The 18,477-nt window shown below is 41.9% G+C and overlaps 1 protein-coding gene across 1 annotated transcript; it reads right to left on the reverse strand.

Moving 5' to 3' along the window:
* Positions 1 to 2,417: 2,417 nt before the first annotated feature.
* Positions 2,418 to 18,328, reverse strand: LOC121582161 (ribosome biogenesis protein NSA2 homolog). Its single transcript, XM_041897783.2, has 6 exons — positions 18,196 to 18,328; positions 17,602 to 17,789; positions 17,252 to 17,402; positions 13,308 to 13,487; positions 3,313 to 3,505; positions 2,418 to 2,857 (listed from the first exon to the last, which is right to left on the reverse strand). The coding sequence occupies exons 1-6, from the start codon at positions 18,196 to 18,198 to the stop codon at positions 2,790 to 2,792; spliced, it is 783 nt and encodes a 260-aa protein (XP_041753717.1). The 5' UTR covers positions 18,199 to 18,328; the 3' UTR covers positions 2,418 to 2,789.
* Positions 18,329 to 18,477: the final 149 nt, after the last annotated feature.

The following is an 18,477-nucleotide window of genomic DNA, read 5'->3' on the forward strand; positions in this document are numbered from 1 at the left end:
AACACAAAAAGACACAGGATACCTGTATCCGTAACAGTTTGGTATGTATACTCAGTGTAGATTAAGTTAATGTGCAGCAGAATACCAAAGTGGTAAGTGAAAACTAGTTGTGTATAAGAAACAAATGTGGTTTAAAGCTACAATCTGTAATAATTTTTTTCATCCAAACGGATTGTCGTCAATACCTGGGCTACCAAAACCTTTAAAAAAATCTGCCTTAATACTTGCATCTATTTTGCCTTTGGTTTTAATCCTTAATTATTCACGTGAAGCATTGTGTACATTATAAAAACTGCTGTAAGTTTAACTTTGTGGGTATACAAGTATATAGTGGTCAGTCCATCAACTTTTTCATTTTTCCTAAATAATTGAATTGAGTAGTCTTAACAACCATTCCTTGACAATGTCTCTGGAGCGAAGTAAATCCAAATGGTATGTGTTTTAATATAAGCCACAATTAAACAATTGTATGATTTATTTTCAGTTGGCATTCGGCTGTTCCTGGTTTAAATGCACAAAATCATTACGGGAAGGAAGGTTCACTATTTGTCATTTAAATGTTTGTACAAAAACTTTTGTTTTACTTTTGTTTGAGTAAATGAAAAATCAAAGGTTGAAGGAAATGTAAGAACTCCTACTGTGAAGTCAGAACCCCGATGGAGGCACCAAACACTATATATTTCTACATTTTACTCTAAGCTCAGAACTACAATGAATCTCAAAGCATTCTAGCTTGCTCATTAATGTGTTATATTCATGCAAGTCAATAACAAATTAACTGTGATTTTGGTCAATGGACATGTTGTAGGCTTGTCTGATGTAGTCAATCTGTAATATTATCATCTCCACTCTCACCGAAAGTATTGGGACATTCACTTGTGTGTATTAAAGTAGTCAAAAGTTTAGTATTTGGTCCCATATTCCTAGCACACAATGATTACAAGAAGCTTGTGACTCTTCAAACTTGTTGGATGCACTTGTTTGTTTTGGTTGTGTTTCAGATTATGTGGTGCCCAATAGAAATCTATGGTAAATATGGTATTGTGTCATTTTGGAGTCATTTTTAATGTAAATAATTGAATATTTTTCATAACACTTCTACATTCATGTGGATGCTACCATGATTACAGATCGTCCTGAATGAATTGTGAATAATTATGAGTGAGAAAGTTACAGAAGGACAAGTATCATACCCCCAAGACATGCTAACCTCTCACCATTACAATAAAAGCAGAGGCTAGCATTTTTTGTGGGGGTAGGATATTTATGCCTCTTTCTCACATTATTCACAATTCATTCAGATTAAGCGCAATCATGGTAGCATCCACATTAATGTAGAAGTTTTCATAAACATATTCTATTCTTATTTACATTAGTGACTCTACTAGGACCTTCACGTTCTCCATAGAGCCCCCGTGTAGAGCTGAAGGAGCCCCACAGCCAATCTCCCTACAGACTTGCAACCTGCCAGTCAGTCAGCTTCACATACCGAGGCCCAGGATTGATTGGACTTCACCTCCACTCTCCCAGAGCACCTCAGACCTGATCCATTTTCAAGCCTCACAGTCGAGGCAGATCACATTGGCATCATTTTAATTTGGTTTTTGAATAACACTGACCAACAGTAGACTAATCTCCTCTGCACCCAGCTCCATATAATAGTCTTTCTATCGCTCCCTTTCCAAACTGTGGTTCGTCTGGACACCAACAGCTCCCACAGCCAAGCTGTCTACACACCACCGTTGCAGCCATCATGTCCCAATGAAAGCCACATACTGTCATCCATTTTCCTTTGTTAAGGACTAACACTCTCCCAGAGCACAGGCTGGTCCCATTCTGAAGTCAGACTGTGCCTTCTGGTGGCTGGTCTAACTGAGCCTGGAGAAACAACCACCAGGTCTTAATCCTTGATGTGATGGGAAGTCATTAATTGGTGTAACACCCATTCCACCCTCACAGTATGTGTTAGTGAATGCATGTGTGACACCAACAGCCCTAGTATACAGTCAAGTTTTAAATATACTAAACATATATAAGATAGCCCTGTATGCATTTAAACATGTGTTTATCAGTTTAACAGCCCTACATACAATAACACAGGTTTATATCAGTATAACAGAATCCTACCTGTACTCAAGCAGATGATCATCAATATCACTGCAGGTATCATATTGGTCTTAAACTGGGGCTCCACTGAGCTGTGTTAGCCTGCTGTCAGAATACTTTTCTGAGGAGTGGAGGGGACTGGCTATCATTCTCCCTTTCTCACACTAATAACCATCCTTTTTCACACTCATTGCGCTTAATCAGTATAATCTGTTTTGAACCCCCCCCCAACGCTGCAATCCTCTCAGAGCGCAGTCACGTATGAATGTTGTTGTGAAGCAATTTGCAACCAAGAAAAACAAAATCAGAAGAACGATTTATATGACAACTGTATTTGACAAACATTTTTAAAAAAAAACATTATTTAGTCACATTCCTTTGAGTACGTTTCAGAATTTAGTTACGAGACACCTTGATGCAAAATATGCCTTCTGATCTTTTCTGGGCTTTCGTGATTATCTCCATGGCTGGACACACGGTTTAAACACAGATGTCCGTTATTCCATGCCAGCCGTAACTGTATGTTACAGGCACAGTCTGTGTAGAGGGGCGGTTTCCCAGACACAGATGAAGCCTAGTCCTGGACTATAAAGCAAGGTCAATGGAGTCTCCAATGAAAATGCTTTTTAGTCCAGGATTAGGCTTCATCTGTGACCGGGAAAACGTCCCATAGAGTTCTTCATTTACACCAGCAGTACAGCATTAATGCAGCCGTCGTTCTCTGGGTTATTTGTCACCTGGGCGTATTTACCTGAGGAGGAGAAAAAAAAGATGCATTTTAATCTTAATTTCAGAAATGGAATTGCACTGACAGATTGTATGCAGTTGTTTATATTAGTGTTGTCAGGAGTGAAATAAAGCTAATACATTGTCATCACTGATTATTCTTTACTTTGATTAGAAGACTGGTGTGGCCAGATGTTTCTGCACCGTTTCATAAAAGTATGCATCTCCTTGTGGCAATGTCAGACAAACACCAACCCAACCCCCACAATTCTAGCAGCTATGCAGCCCCCTGGTTAAATAAATCAAATATATAGGGCCGGTTTCCATAGTCGTGGACTAAGAAGCATGTTTAATGGAGAATCTCCATGGAAAGTGCTTTTTAGTCCAGAACTAGGCTTAATCTGTGTCTGGGAAACCGGCCCATACTGATCCAGATAAATATCAATAGGCGGCCATGTGAGAAGACAGGAGATGACTCACCCCAGATGACCTTTCCCCCCTGCGTTACCAGGCCCAGCTCGCTGACGTTGACCTCTACCACGGTTCCCTTGGTGATGACCCCCAGGGTGGTGTAGAGGGGTGACGAGGGGTTCTTCTTCACCCCCAGGATGGGAAGACAGAACGTGGCCTTCAGCTCCGGGTGGGTCACATGGGCCTTTTTGAAACGTAGACCCTGAAGAAAGGAAGTGACAGGCGGGTGGGGACAGTTATTGAGTTATTTCAGGCCATTTCATTTTTTATAGTCTTAAAGTAGTAGGAACGTCATTGAAATAAAGGGAGAAAGCAGCTCAACACTGAGCCCACTGGAGGAAGTTTGCCAATGACCTTTGGTCCCCAAAGAGCAAAAGGATTTAAGTCAAGTTGTTTTACCTAATTTAGTTGAATGCACTGGTTGTAACTAAGTCTCTCTAGACAGTAGTCTGATAAATGTGTTAAATATAGTAAAAGTTACTCTGATGCTCACACAGTGATAAGGAGGGTGTTTACACATCAGAGTTTCAATCCAACCTTGCAACTACCTGAGAAAGGCGTCAACATGCCAAATACTGTATATTAAAGAATACATGCATACATATACACACATTAAGGGCTGGACGATATATCGAATTAACTTCATTAACTTGAATGTATGTTTTTCGCGATATTCCAAATGGCTGTATCGCAGAATCGTTTGAATCCGCTTGTTCTCATGTTGTCTTTTAGGTCTTGTCTCGTTCGCTCCTTCTGTGCAACTTTACATTTACACCAGAGATCTGTTTATAATGACGAGATACTCATGTATCCGCCCTAACAATGGGGGTGTTGTCCCAAAGGCGGGAAGGAACGCGACAAGCGTAGGTTCAAAATAAGCACATAGAATCGCATTGGGCTTATTTTGGACAGATTTTGGCGAGAGTGAAACCTCTCGCTTTGCCTCTTTCTCCCAAGCTCCTCCCCCTACCAAAATCAAATTTGATTTGCCACATGCGCCGAATACAACAGGTGTAGACCTTACAGTGAAATGCTTACTTACAAGCCCTTAACCAACAATGCAGTTAAGAAAATAAAAAGTGTTAAGTAAAAAATAGGTAAGTAAAAAATTGCAAATAATTAAAGAGTAGCAGTAAAATAAAATAACAGTCGGGAGGCTATATACAGGGGGTACCGGTACAGAGTCAATGTGCGGGGGCACCGGTTACCACTCAAAACAACAAAGATGAAAGATCACTTCTTCCTCCCTGACAAACAGTTTCAACTTGGTATATTTGCATTTGAAGTTTGGTCCAAGAGAATGGGTCATATGGACACTGAAACACATGGATACATTATTTTACTGTAATAGAGGATAAATTAACCTTTCCAACCATACTATGTTTTAACTCCTCAAATTTCGAGCAGAGCATACACTACCAAAACTGATGTACCAATGAAGTTTCATTCTGGAAAATTAATGCTCAGTTTTTCACGCGCGCATTATGGTACCACATATCGCTAGCAGCATTTTTGTCAAATAAAAATAGCTATACTAGCTGTTTAGTCGGTTTTATAAAATGTGCAATAAGCATAAAACAATTATAAAAAGGAATTGGCAACTCATACTCATTCTGAGAAATAAGGTAGGCCACTTAATTTCAACATCTGAACAAAGTGGACAGGCTAGCATGCTGTTCAAACAGTCAGAAGGTTGTGTTCATAGAGCTTGTGAAATTATACCTAGATCTAAGTTGGCTAAACTTGAAATATAAATATTAGCTGGCTACTCACTAGCACGTGGGCCTGTTTATGAGACCGGTGTTCATTTTCTATAATGCCTGCTACATTATTATTGAATGTGCATTATGCATGGTTCTGGTTAAATTTGTAACAAAAAGGACATTTTTATAGACAGACCTGAAAGCCAGTAATTGTCAGTGTCAGTGATAATTGCATAAAAAAAAGCAGGTACAACTATTTTGATAAAATCATTACATTAGTGTTTTATGGTTGTGGAAGGCATATATTCAGCCTAGGTATAATTTCACAAGCTCTGAATTCATTAGATTATTGCTGACTTTTAAATTCAGTGTATTTGACCTTTAATTGCACAACAAAGCTTATTGTTGTTGTTTTTTTTAATGGAGAAATTAGTTTTAGGCCATATTGCCCAGCCCTAACACACATATACAGTGCATTCGGAAAGTATTCAGACCCCTTGACTTCTCACATTGTTACGTTACAGCCTTATTCTAAAATGTATTTAAATGATATCCCCCCCCCCCAATCTACACACAATACCCCATAATTACAAAGCGAAAACAGGTTTAGAAATGTGAGCAAATTTATATATATATATAAAAAAAAACTGAAATACCTTATTTACTTAAGTATTCAGACCCTTTCCTATGAGACTCGAAATTGAGCTCAGGTGCATCCTGTTTCCATTGATCATCCTTGAGATGTTTCTATAAATTGATTGGAGTCCATCTGTGGTAAATTCAATTGATTGGACATGATTTGGAAAGGCACACACCTGTCTATATAAGGTCCCACAGTTGACAGTGCATGTCAGAGCAAAAACCAAGCCATGAGGTCGAAGGAATTGTCCGTAGCGCTCTGAGACAGGATTGTGTCAAGGCACAGATGTGGGGAAGGGTACCAATAAATGTCTGCAGCATTAAAAGGTCCCCAAGAACACAGTGGCCTCCATTTTTAAATGGAAGAAGTTTGGAACCAACAAGACTCTTCCTAGAGCTGGCCGCCCGGCCAAACTGAGCAATCCGGGGAGAAGGGCCTTGGTCAGGGAGGTGACCAAGAACCCAATGGTCACTGACAGAGCTCCAGAGTTCCTGTGTTGAGATGGGAGAACCTTACAGAAGGACAACAATCTCTGCAGCACTCCACCAATCAGGCCTTTATGGTAGAGTGGCCAGACGGAAGCCACTCCTCAGTGAAAGGCACATGACAGCCCACTTGGAGCTCTCCAAAAGGCACCTTAAAGGACTCTGACCATGAGAAACAAGATTCTCTGGTCTGATGAAACCAAGATTGAACTTTTTCGATCTTAATGCCAAGCGTCACGTCTGGAAGAAACCTGGCACCATCCCTACGGTGAAGCATGGTGGTGGCAGCATGCGGTGGGGATGTTTTTCAGTGGCAGGGACTAGGAGACTAGTCAGGATCAAGGGAAAGATGAACGAGCAAAGTACAGAGAGATCCTTGATGAAAACCTGCTCCAGAATAGTTATGTAAATAAGGTATCGGTTTCCCCCCTCCATAAATTTGAAAAAATGTCTAAAAAAACATTTTTGCTTTGTCATTATGGGGAATTTTGTGTAGATTGATGAGGGGAAAAAAACAACTTCATCCATTTTAGAATAAGGCTGTAATGTAACAAAATGTGGAAAAAGTGAAGGGGTCTGAATACTTTCCGTATGCACTGTATACATACAGATATACACACACGTATACATACACTAAATATACAAAAGTATATGGACACCTATTCAAATTAGTGGATTGGGCTATTTCAGCCACACCCGTTGCTGACAGGTGTATAAAATCCAGCACACAGCCATGCAACATCCATTGACAAACATTGACAGTAGAATGGCCTTATTGAAGAGCTCAGTGACTTTAATTGTGGCACTGTCATAGGATGCCACCTTTCCAACAAGTCAGTTTGTAAAATTTCTGCCTTCCTAAAGCTGCCCCGGTCAACTGTAAGTGCTGTTATTGTGAAGTGGAAACATCTAGGAACAAGCTCACAGAACGGGACCGCCGAGTGCTGAAGCACGTAAAAATCACCTGTCCTCGGTTGCGACACTCACTACCGAGTTCGAAACGGTCTTTGGAAGCAACGTCAGCACAAGAACGGTTCGTCGGGAGCTTCATGAAATGGGTTTCCATGGCCGGGCAGCCGCACACAAGCCAAAGATCACAATGCGCAATGCCAAGCATCGGCTGGAGTGGTGTAAAGCTCGCTGCCATTGGAGCAGTGGAAACGCGTTCTCTGGAGTGATGAATCACACTTCATCATCTGGCAGTCCACCAGGAGAACGCTACCTGCCCAAATGCACAGTGCCAACTGTAATGTTTGGTTCAAGAGGAATAATGGTCTGGGGCGGTCTTTCATGGTTTGGTGCTAGCCCCATTAGTTCCAGTGAAAGGAAGTCTTTACGCTACCTTCTAAAAGATTCTGTGCTTCCAACTTTTTGTGGCAACAGTTTGGGGAAGGCCCTTTCCTGTTTCATCATGACAATGCCCCCATGCACAAAGCGAGACCCATACATTATTATTTTTTTTTTGTCATTTAGCAGACGCTCTTATCCAGAGCGACTTACAGTTAGTGAGTGCATACATTTTCATACTGGCCCCCGTGGGAAACGAACCCACAACCCTGGCGTTGCAAGCGCCATGCTCTACCAACTGAGCTACAGGGGACCCATACAGAAATGTTTTGTCAAGATCGGTGTGGAAGAACTTGACTGGCCTGCACAGAGCCCTGACCTCAACCCCATCGAACACCTTTGGGATGAATTGGAACGCCGACTGCAAGCCAGGCCTAATCACCCAACATCAGTGGCCGACCTCACGAATGCTCATGGCTGAATGGAAGCTAGTCCCAGCAGCAATGTTCCAACATCTAGTGGAAATCCTTCCCATTATTTTGGAATGAGCAGGTGTCCACATACTTTAGGTACGTAGTGTACACACACACACACTGAACAAAAATATAAAAACACAATATGCAACAATTTCAAAGATTTTACTGAGTTACAGTTAATAAGGAAATCAATTGAAATAAATTCATTAGGCCATAATCTTTCACATGACTGGGCAGGGGTGCAACTATGGGTGGGAAGAGGCCCACCCACTGGAGAGCCAATCAGAAAGATTTTTCAACACAAAAGGGCTTTATGAAAGAAATACAGCTCAGCATTTTAGCTAAATAAGCTTTTTGTGTGTATGGAACATTTCTGGGATTTCATTTTTTTCAGCTCATGAAACCAACACTTTATACCATAACTTATTATTTCACATGTATACAGAATGTATATGATATGGGTCAAGGAAGGGTAAAGAGGAACTTTGTGTGTGGAAAGTTACTGAGTGATATGGAAAGTTACTGAGTGAGAAAAGGGGAAGTGCAGAAAGTTCATACTCTGTTCAAATATATTATTGTTGAATATGAATGTTCCTAAGGAGGGAGGCAAAGGTCAACAGCCAAGCCAGTTGCTGCGGAACCAGGACCATGAGGGATGTGGCACTCAACTCGCGATAAGGTCAACAGACACTGCTGGGAGGGGGGCCACAGGGGCCCACCCAGAAGACCATCTGATTACAGTCCTCTCACACACACACATTTCCACACCCAGGGCCATGACAATACCAGTAAGAAGAACCTACTGTGTTTCTGCCTAACAGAGAAGGAGTGTTTATTTTAGACATCCAAGGAGATGACTTGGTTTGAGCTTTTTCTAGTCATCCGTTTGAGTTTCTGCTCTGTTTGTTCAGAGCCTTAACAGTATGTTCATATACACATATATACAGTGCATTTGGAAAATGTATTCAGACCCCTTCACTTTCGTTACAGCCTCATTCAAAAATGTATTACAGTGGGGGAAAAAAGTATTTAGTCAGCCACCAATTGTGCAAGTTCTCCCACTTAAAAAGATGAGGCCTGTAATTTTCATCATAGGTACACGTCAACTATGACAGACAAAATGAGATTTTTTTTCTCCAGAAAATCACATTGTAGGATTTTTAATGAATTTATTTGCTAATTATGGTGGAAAATAAGTATTTGGTCAATAACAAAAGTTTCTCAATACTTTGTTATATACCCTTTGTTGGCAATGACACAGGTCAAACGATTTCTGTAAGTCTTCACAAGGTTTTCACACACTGTTGCTGGTATTTTGGCCCATTCCTCCATGCAGATCTCCTCTAGAGCAGTGATGTTTTGGGGCTGTCGCTGGGCAACACGGACTTTCAACTCCCTCCAAAGATTTTCTATGGGGTTGAGATCTGGAGACTGGCTAGGCCACTCCAGGACCTTGAAATGCTTCTTACGAAGCCACTCCTTCGTTGCCGGGCGGTGTGTTTGGGATCATTGTCATGCTGAAAGACCCAGCCACGTTTCATCTTCAATGCCCTTGCTGATGGAAGGAGCTTTTCACTCAAAATCTCACGATACATGGCCCCATTCATTCTTTCCTTTACACGGATCAGTCGTCCTGGTCCCTTTGCAGAAAAGCATCCCCAAAGCATGATGTTTCCACCCCCATGCTTCACAGTAGGTATGATGTTCTTTGGATGCAACTCAGCATTCTTTGTCCTCCAAACACGACTGAGTTGAGTTTTTACCAAAAGTTCTATTTTGGTTTCATCTGACCATATGACATTCTCCCAATCCTCTTCTGGATCATCCAAATGCACTCTAGCAAACTTCAGACGGGCCTGGACATGTACTGGTTTAAGCAGGGGACACGTCTGGCACTGCAGGATTTGAGTCCCTGGCGGCGTAGTGTGTTACTGATGGTAGGCTTTGTTACTTTGGTCCCAGCTCTCTGCAGGTCATTCACTAGGTCCCCCCGTGTGGTTCTGGGATTTTTGCTCACCGTTCTTGTGATCATTTTGACCCCACGGGGTGAGATCTTGCGTGGAGCTCCAGATCAAATCAAATCAAATTTTATTGGTCACATGCGCCGAATACAACAGGTGCAGACATTACAGTGAAATGCTTACTTACAGCCCTTAACCAACAGTGCATTTATTTTAAACAAAAAAAAGTAAGAATAAAACAACAACAAAAAAGTGTTGAGAAAAAAAAGAGCAGAAGTAAAATAAAGTGACAGTAGGGAGGCTATATATACAGTAAAATAAAGTGACAGTAGGGAGGCTATATATACAGGGGGGTACGCAGCAGAGTCAATGTGCGGGGCACCGGCTAGTTGAGGTAGTTGAGGTAATATGTACATGTGGGTAGAGTTAAAGTGACTATGCATAAATACTTAACAGAGTAGCAGCAGCGTAAAAAGGATGGGGTGGGGGGCAGTGCAAATAGTCCGGGTAGCCATGATTAGCTGTTCAGGAGTCTTATGGCTTGGGGGTAGAAGCTGTTGAGAAGTCTTTTGACCTAGACTTGGCACTCCGGTACCGCTTGCCGTCACGGTAGCAGAGAGAACAGTCTATGACTAGGGTGGCTGGAGTCTTTGACAATTTTGAGGGCCTTCCTCTGACACCGCCTGGTATAGAGGTCCTGAATGGCAGGGAGCTTTGCCCCCAGTGATGTACTGGGCCGTACGCACTACCCTCTGTAGTGCCTTGCGGTCAGAGGCCAAGCAGTTGCCATACCAGGCGGTGATGCAACCAGTCAGGATGCTCTCGATGGTGCAGCTGTAGAATTTTTTTGAGGATCTGAGGACCCATGCCAAATCTTTTCAGTCTCCTGAGGGGAATAGGCTTTGTCGTGCCTCTTCACGACTGTCTTGGTGTGTTTGGACCATGATAGTTCGTTGGTGATGTGGACACCAAGGAACTTGAAGCTCTCAACCTGTTCCACTACAGCCCCTCGATGAGAATGGGGGCGTGCTCAGTCCTCTTTTTTTTCCTGTAGTCCACAATCATCTCCTTTGTCTTGGTCACGTTGAGGGAGAGGTTGTTGTCCTGGCACCACACGGCCAGATCTCCGACCTCCTCCCTATAGGCTGTCTCATCGTTGTCGGTGATCAGGCCTACCACTGTTGTGTCGTCGGCAAACTTAATGATGGTGATGGAGTCGTGCCTGGCCATGCAGTCATGGGTGAACAGAGAGTACAGGAGGGGACTGAGCACGCACCCCTGAGGGGCCCCCGTGTTGAGGATCAGTGTGGCAGATGTGTTGTTACCTACCCTTACCACCTGGGGGCGGCCCGTCAGGAAGTCCAGATCGAGGGAGATTATCAGTGGTCTTGTATGTCTTCCATTTCCTAATAATTGCTCCCACAGTTGATTTCTTCAAACCAAGCTGCTTACCTATTGCAGATTCAGTCTTCCCAGCCTGGTGCAGGTCTACAATGTTGTTTCTGGTGTCCTTTGACAGCTCTTTGGTCTTGGCCATAGTGGAGTTTGGAGTGTGACTGTTTGAGGTTGTGGACAGGTGTCTTTTATACTGATAAGTTCAAACAGGTGCCATTAATACAGGTAACGAGTGGAGGACAGAGGAGCCTCTTAAAGAACAAGTTACAGGTCTGTGAGAGCCAGAAATCTTGCTTGTTTGTAGGTGACCAAATACTTATTTTCCACCATCATTTGCAAATAAATTCATTAAAAATCCTACAATGTGATTTTCTGGATTTTATTTTCTCAATTTGTCTGTCATAGTTGACGTGTACCTATGATGAAAATTACAGGCCACTCTCATCTTTTTAAGTGGGAGAACTTGCACAATTGGTGGCTGACTAATTACTTTTTTTCCCCACTGTACAACGTTTTTTCCCCTCATCAGTCTACACACAATACCCCATAATAACAAAGCAAAAACAGGTTTTTAGAAATGTTTGCAAATTTATATACAAAAAAAAGCAACTAAAATATCAAATTTACATAAGCATTCAGACCCTTTACTCAGTACTCTGTTGAAGCACCTTTTGTAGCGATTACAGCCTCGAGTCTTCTTGGGTATGACGCTACAAGCTTGGCACACCTGTATTTGGGGTGTTTATCCCATTCTTCTCTGCAGATCCTCTCAAGCTCTGTCAGGTTGGATGGACAGTGTTGCTGCACAGCTACTTTCAGGTCACTACAGAGATGTTCGATCGGGTTCAAGTCCAGGCTCTGGCTGGGCCACTCAAGGACATTCAGAGATTTGTCCCGAAGCCACTCCTGCGTTGTCTTGGCTGTGTGCTTAGGGTCGTTGTCCTGTTGGAAGGTGAATCTTCGCCCCAGTCTGAGGTCCTGAGTGCTCTGGAGCAGGTTTTCATCAAGGATCTCTCTGTATTTTGCGCTGTTCATCTTTCCCTCGATCCTGACTAGTCTCCCAGTCCATGCCGCTGAAAATATCCTCACAGCATGATGCTGCCACCACCATGCTTCACCGTAGGGATAGTGCCAGGTTTCCTCCATACGTGACGCTTGGCATTCAGGCCAAAGAGTTCAATCTTGGTTTCATCAGACCAGAAAATCTTGTTTCTCATGGTCTGAGAGTCCTTTAGGTGCCTTTTGGAAAACTCCAAGCGGGCTGTTATGTGTATTTTACTGAGGAGTGGCTTCAGTCTGGCTACTCTACCATAAAGGCCTGATTGTTGGAATGCTGCAGAGATGGTTGTCCTTCTGGAAGGGTCTACCATCTCCACAGAGGAACTCTGGAGCTCTGTCAAAGTGACCATCGGGTTCTTGGTCACCTCCCTGACCAAGGCCCTTCTCCCCCGATTGCTCAGTTTGGCCGGGCGGCCAGTGCTAGGAAGAGTCTTGGTGGTTCCAAACTTCTTCCATTTAAGAACTTTTTTGGTACCCTTCCCCAGATCTGTGCCGACACAATCCTGTCTCTGAGCTCTATGGACAAATACTTCGACCTCACGGCTTGGTTTTTGCTCTGACATGCACTGTCAACTGTGGGACCTTATATAGACAGGTGTGTGCCTTTCCAAATCATGTCCAATCAATTGAATTTACCACAGGTGGACTCCAATAAAGTTGTATAAACATCTCAAGGATGATCAATGAAAAAAGGATGCACCTGAGCTCAATTTCGAGTCTCATAGCAAAGGGTCTGAATACTTATGTTAATAAGGGAGCAGTTAATTTTTTTTATACATTTGCAAACATTTCTAAAAACCTGGTTATGCTTTGTCCTTATTGGGTATTGTGAGTAGATTGATGAGGTAACAATTTAATTTAATCAATTTTAGAATAAGGCTGTAATGTAACTAAATGTGGAAAAGGGGAAGGGGTCTGAATACTTTCCGAATGTACTGTATATACACACACGCACACACACACAGTATGCTAGTCAGTAGTGGCGTTATCCTCCTTACCATGGGTCTGATGAAGCGTTCATATTTGGGAGGCTTGCGGGTGAAGTTGTCGCCTACGAAGCACACTTTGGTCACCATCCTCTTCCAGGCCTTTTTCTGCCTCTTGCCTGTACGGATTACTTTGAGCACCTCCGTCTCCCCCTGGGCCCGAACCTTGGGCAGGGGCACCTCCCATTTACCCTACAGGGAGAAATAGAAGATCGGATCAGATAACATTTCAGGATGCCTTTAAAAACCTGTTTTCAACTAAACTGGCATGGCCTTTGCACACATAGGTCCAATTTCATTGAAAGTGCATTTAGGTCCAGGACTAGGCTTAATATGAGAGTGCTGGAAACCCGTCCATACAGTATTAAGTTGACATTTGAAACAATTAGTCAGGATTCAGCTAGGTATTGTTCCCTTTTACAAGAGAATCTGTCCAGACATACAGTGAGGGGAAAAAAGTATTTGATCCCCTGCTGATTTTGTATGTTTGCCCACTAACAAAGACATGATTAGTCTATAATTTCAATGGTAGGTTTATTTGAACAGTGAGAGACAGAATAACAACAAAAAAATCCAGAAAAACGCATGTCAAAAATGTTATAAATTTATTTGCATTTTAAATGAGGGAAATAAGTATTTGACCCCCTCTCAATCAGAAAGATTCCTGGCTCCCAGGTGTCTTTTATACAGGTAACGAGTTGAGATTAGGAGCACACTCTTAAAGGGAGTGCTCCTAATCTCAGCTTGTTACCTGTATAAAAGACACCTGTCCACAGAAGCAATCAATCAATCAGATTCCAAACTCTCCACCATGGCCAAGACCAGAGAGCTCTCCAAGTATGTCAGGGACAAGATTGTAGACCTACACAAGGCTGGAATATTTCCCTCATTAAATTGCAAATCAATTTATAACATTTTTGACATGCGTTTTTCTGGATTTTTTTGTTGTTATTCTGTCTCTCACTGTTCAAATAAACCTACCATTAAAATTATAGACTGACCATGTCTTTGTCAGTGGGCAAACATACAAAATCAGCAGGGGATCAGGGGCGGTGTGTTCATTAGGGCGATATGGGCGACGCACTGCCAAACGGGAAAAGGAAGGGATTTTTTTTCTAATCAATTATATCACGGCAACAGTAGTTATCAGTGTTCTAATCTAGACGTCTGATCTGCCACTAAATGTCCAATCAGGCTAAAGTCGTGCTTCAAATGTCCCCGCCCGTTTTGGGGCGATTTCAGTCAGGTTGAAAATCGCCCAGAAGTCTCTCATAGCCTCTAATGTAAAATCAATTTTTTTCAAATATCAGAGCTTTCAATACAATCTCTATGGGTTTCTGAGGGCTTGCACTTACGCGCTTTCGTCATACGTAACATAACCATGAACGTAACTAAGAAAAGAGCGGGTAGCCTCATCAATCAATGCACTACTACTGTCAAAATGGCTAGCCTTCAGTGCAACTCGATTGTCTCTTTGAAAGAAGTTCCTTTTTGTCGGCGAACAAATCAAGATAAATTGGCAACGAAACAATTAGGACCTCCCAGACCAAATTTAATAATTCAACAGGTTTCTACTAAGCAGAGTCGTGAACACTGTCTACGAGAATCGAGACGACCTCATAGAATGTTTTGAAGCCATTCGGACGGGTTCATTGGGTTCATTTGACCAGCCCACCGTGAGAGAGGCATCTGGCTACGTGAGGATGCTACATGATGAAGATTTTATTTTTTTCCTGCGGCTTTTTCACAAAATCATGCCCCACGTCGACATTCTGTACCAGAAGCTACAGAAGAAGGACATCGATGCTGTCTTTATCAAACGTGCCCTCGACAGCTTCACAAGCAGTGTGCAGGCCATAAGGTAAGATTAAACAATATCATTCGATCTTTCTCAAAGCAGAGCTTTATTTGAGAATGTATGCATGAAAGGAGACTGCATTTGTGTTTGAAATTACATTATTCTCATTATATATGGCCAGTGGTGTAATCTAGCTTATTTTATATACTATGTGTACTGTACAGTGGTGCTCATAAGTGTATGAACACATTCTAAAGTTGACTAAAAAGAGGAATAAAAAAATAAAAAAATATTTTGGAAATTGATCTTAATGACTTAATTAAAAAAGTTGGAAAATCCAACCTTTAAGGACACCAATTTTCTTTTCTTTTTTATTCCTCTTTTTAGTCAACTTTAGCATGGGATCATAAGCTTATGAGCACCACTGTATACTGTGCTGAACATCCAGGCTATGTGAGACACAAAGGCTAACTTAAACACTAAAGACTTTATGCATCCCTGCCCATTTTAAGTGGAACTGAAGTATTTGTACTATACATGGATACATTGCATATACCTGTGCATCACATAGACAACAATACTGTACAAAGCCAACAAACACATTGGTCTGTTTGCCTTCAGGGACTCCTCTCAACAGCAGCTGCAAGAAGCAACAGGAGCCAAAAGACCCAGAACAGCTTTGAGAGAAGAGGAGAAGCAGAGGCTGTCTGAAGAGGTCTGCAACACCATCCTGGATCACACCAAAGAAAGGTTCTCTTTCTCTGGCCACCTTGTGAGTGCTACCTTACTGCAAGCAGACATGTTTGAAAGGTACTGCCATTCATTTCCTGATGAGGCTCTGAATGCCACTGTGAATGCATACCCCATGATGAGCAAGGCAAAGCTCAAGACAGAACTATCTCTGATCTATGAGAATCCTGAATTCAAGGGCTGCTGTGGTGCACTGGCACTGTACCAGGTTCTCATGAGCTACAACCTCCAGGAGACGTTCTCTGAGACTGTGACTCTGTTGAACATCCTCATAACTACTCCCATGACAACAGCTGAAGCTGAGAGATGTTTCTCAACTTTGACACGAGTTAAGACATTCCTGCGAAATTCAATGGGCCAGGAACGTCCTGAATGCACTGGCCATGCTTTCCATGGAGAGGGAACTAGTCCTCAGCATGCCTGATTTCAATGAGAAAGTCATTGAACGCTTTGCTGTATTGAAACAGAGAAGAGAACAGTTTCAGTACAAGTAATGTAGCCTCTCTCTCTCTTTGTCCCTCCCTGTCTGTCTCTTTAACACACACACGCCCAAATCAGTTCACAGTTGATGTTGTTTAAAATAGTTATTTTTCATTTTAAAAAAAAAAAAAAAAAAAAAAAATCTGTTCATGTTCATTTTTACAAATCTATACAATTGGCCAGAATATGGTTGTTCATATTTACAAATCTATACAATTGGCCAGAATATGGTTGTTCATTTTACAAAGCCATACAGATAGCTGTGTTTACCTTTTCTAGAAATTACTTTCAAATTCTGTTTTCAGGCAAAATGTCTATCACTGTTCATTTTCACAAATCTATACAAGAGGGCAGAATATGGAAGTCTATAAAAATGTCTTATTACCAATAACTTGCATCAATGTTTTCAGTAGCCTCTATCAAAAGCTCCTGCTTGCTTGTTGTGAATTATGCTCAGGTGCACATATTTCCAATTCAACCATGAGGCAAAAAATGTGGTAAAAGCTCTTGTTGATCCTGCAATCTGAACAAATACCAAGATGCTGTATTTTCAGCTGATATTTCATTTGTTTATGGAAATGCATATTGTTTATGCAGTGTTGAGGAATGTGAAAGAACACCCTTGATTATTTTTACTGTGATAACTTATTTTGATTTTGTAAGCCAACACTTTTGAGATCAGTCAATAAATGCTTCTGGTATTGACTTATATGCTGCCCCTGTCTTCATGTTGTTGCTGGACATATCTTTTTAAAAATGTGTGTTGGTCACCTAAATCATCAGAAAAATTGCCCCCCCTGAGAATTTTTTCAGGAGCCGCCACTGCAGGGGATCAAATACTTTTTCCCCTCACTGTACACTATTACCGGTCTTCAGGGAGATGATGACGAAAACACAAACATGTAAAAGAAAGGCATTGAATACTCACAGCCTTCTCCTTCCTCTTCTGTTTGATCATGTTGGAGAGGATCTTGGCGCGTGACTGTCCCTCTCTGTCCAGCAGGTAGGCTGGTACTGCTCCCTCAGGAGTCTTGTCGTCGTTCTTCTGCTTGGTCTTCCTCTGTTCGTGCATTTTGAGGCTGTGGTGATACATAGCGGTCAACAAACAGCGGCAATGGCAAAGGAAACATTTGTTTGCCCGCGCTACAGACAGCTATATTGGTCCATTAATACAGGACTAGTAAAGGCCCAGCGCACTACTTTCGTTAAGATTTTGTACATTTTATTCTGATTTTTCAGAGGGTGCTGCAGCATGGTAGTGTATGACTATATACTCACGTCTTTTTCATTTGGATCTTCTCAGAGTGCCTCTGTTTGTGGTAGAGTTTGGCCTTCAGACCAATCATCTTCCTGGCTTTATGTGAGCGCTCATGGGCCTCACGGCTTTCCTTCTTCCTCTTCCTCTCCTGATGGTCCAGGCGCTGGCCATGGCGCTTGCGATGTAACTCAATGTGTTCGTTCTGGGGCTGGGGTAAGAAGCAAAGAAGGATTACAGTTCGACTCCTTCCTTAAAGGTTTGTGGCTTTCTGAACGTATTCTTAAGTAAACAAACATCACAGAAATAATGAATGATTTCAGAATATTCAATTCTAAAGGTAGGCTAACTTGGCTCAAGGATCCTCAAAATGTTTGGCATGATGACCATTAAAGTAACTTAGTTAACTAATTGCTGATTGATTAGTCAGCTAGCGTTAGGTAATTAGGGTAAGGCAAAATCAAAACAATTCAGGCCAGAGCAGTTCGACCAACATAACACATTTGTTTGAGAAACTGTATGTCGTCAGGTGTCTGCCACATGTTAGCTAGCCAGCATACTAATACATTTCCCTATCAAATATGTTATAAAGAACGTGAAACATGGGGACATCTTACCATTTTGTGTCTTGAATGTTACGTGTTCAGGTACAATACTTATTTGATGGAATTGGTTGTTTCAAATGTGTTTTTCTTTCGTCGTTTTGACTTAAGGCTTGGGTCGTTGGTGTTTTCCCCGAAGCCAATATTTTAGAGGAAGTACGTCATTGGAGTGTCCTCTCAAACAAATTCCGGAATGAAACCTGGTAAGAGGGTTCAGGAACTGTCCCGTTGCATACTTATAAATTGTACTAAGTTGATGAGTTACCTATAAATTATTAACAAAAAATATAAAAAATC

This window comes from Coregonus clupeaformis, chromosome 15 (assembly GCF_020615455.1).
Source record: "Coregonus clupeaformis isolate EN_2021a chromosome 15, ASM2061545v1, whole genome shotgun sequence".
NCBI lineage: Eukaryota > Metazoa > Chordata > Actinopteri > Salmoniformes > Salmonidae > Coregonus > Coregonus clupeaformis.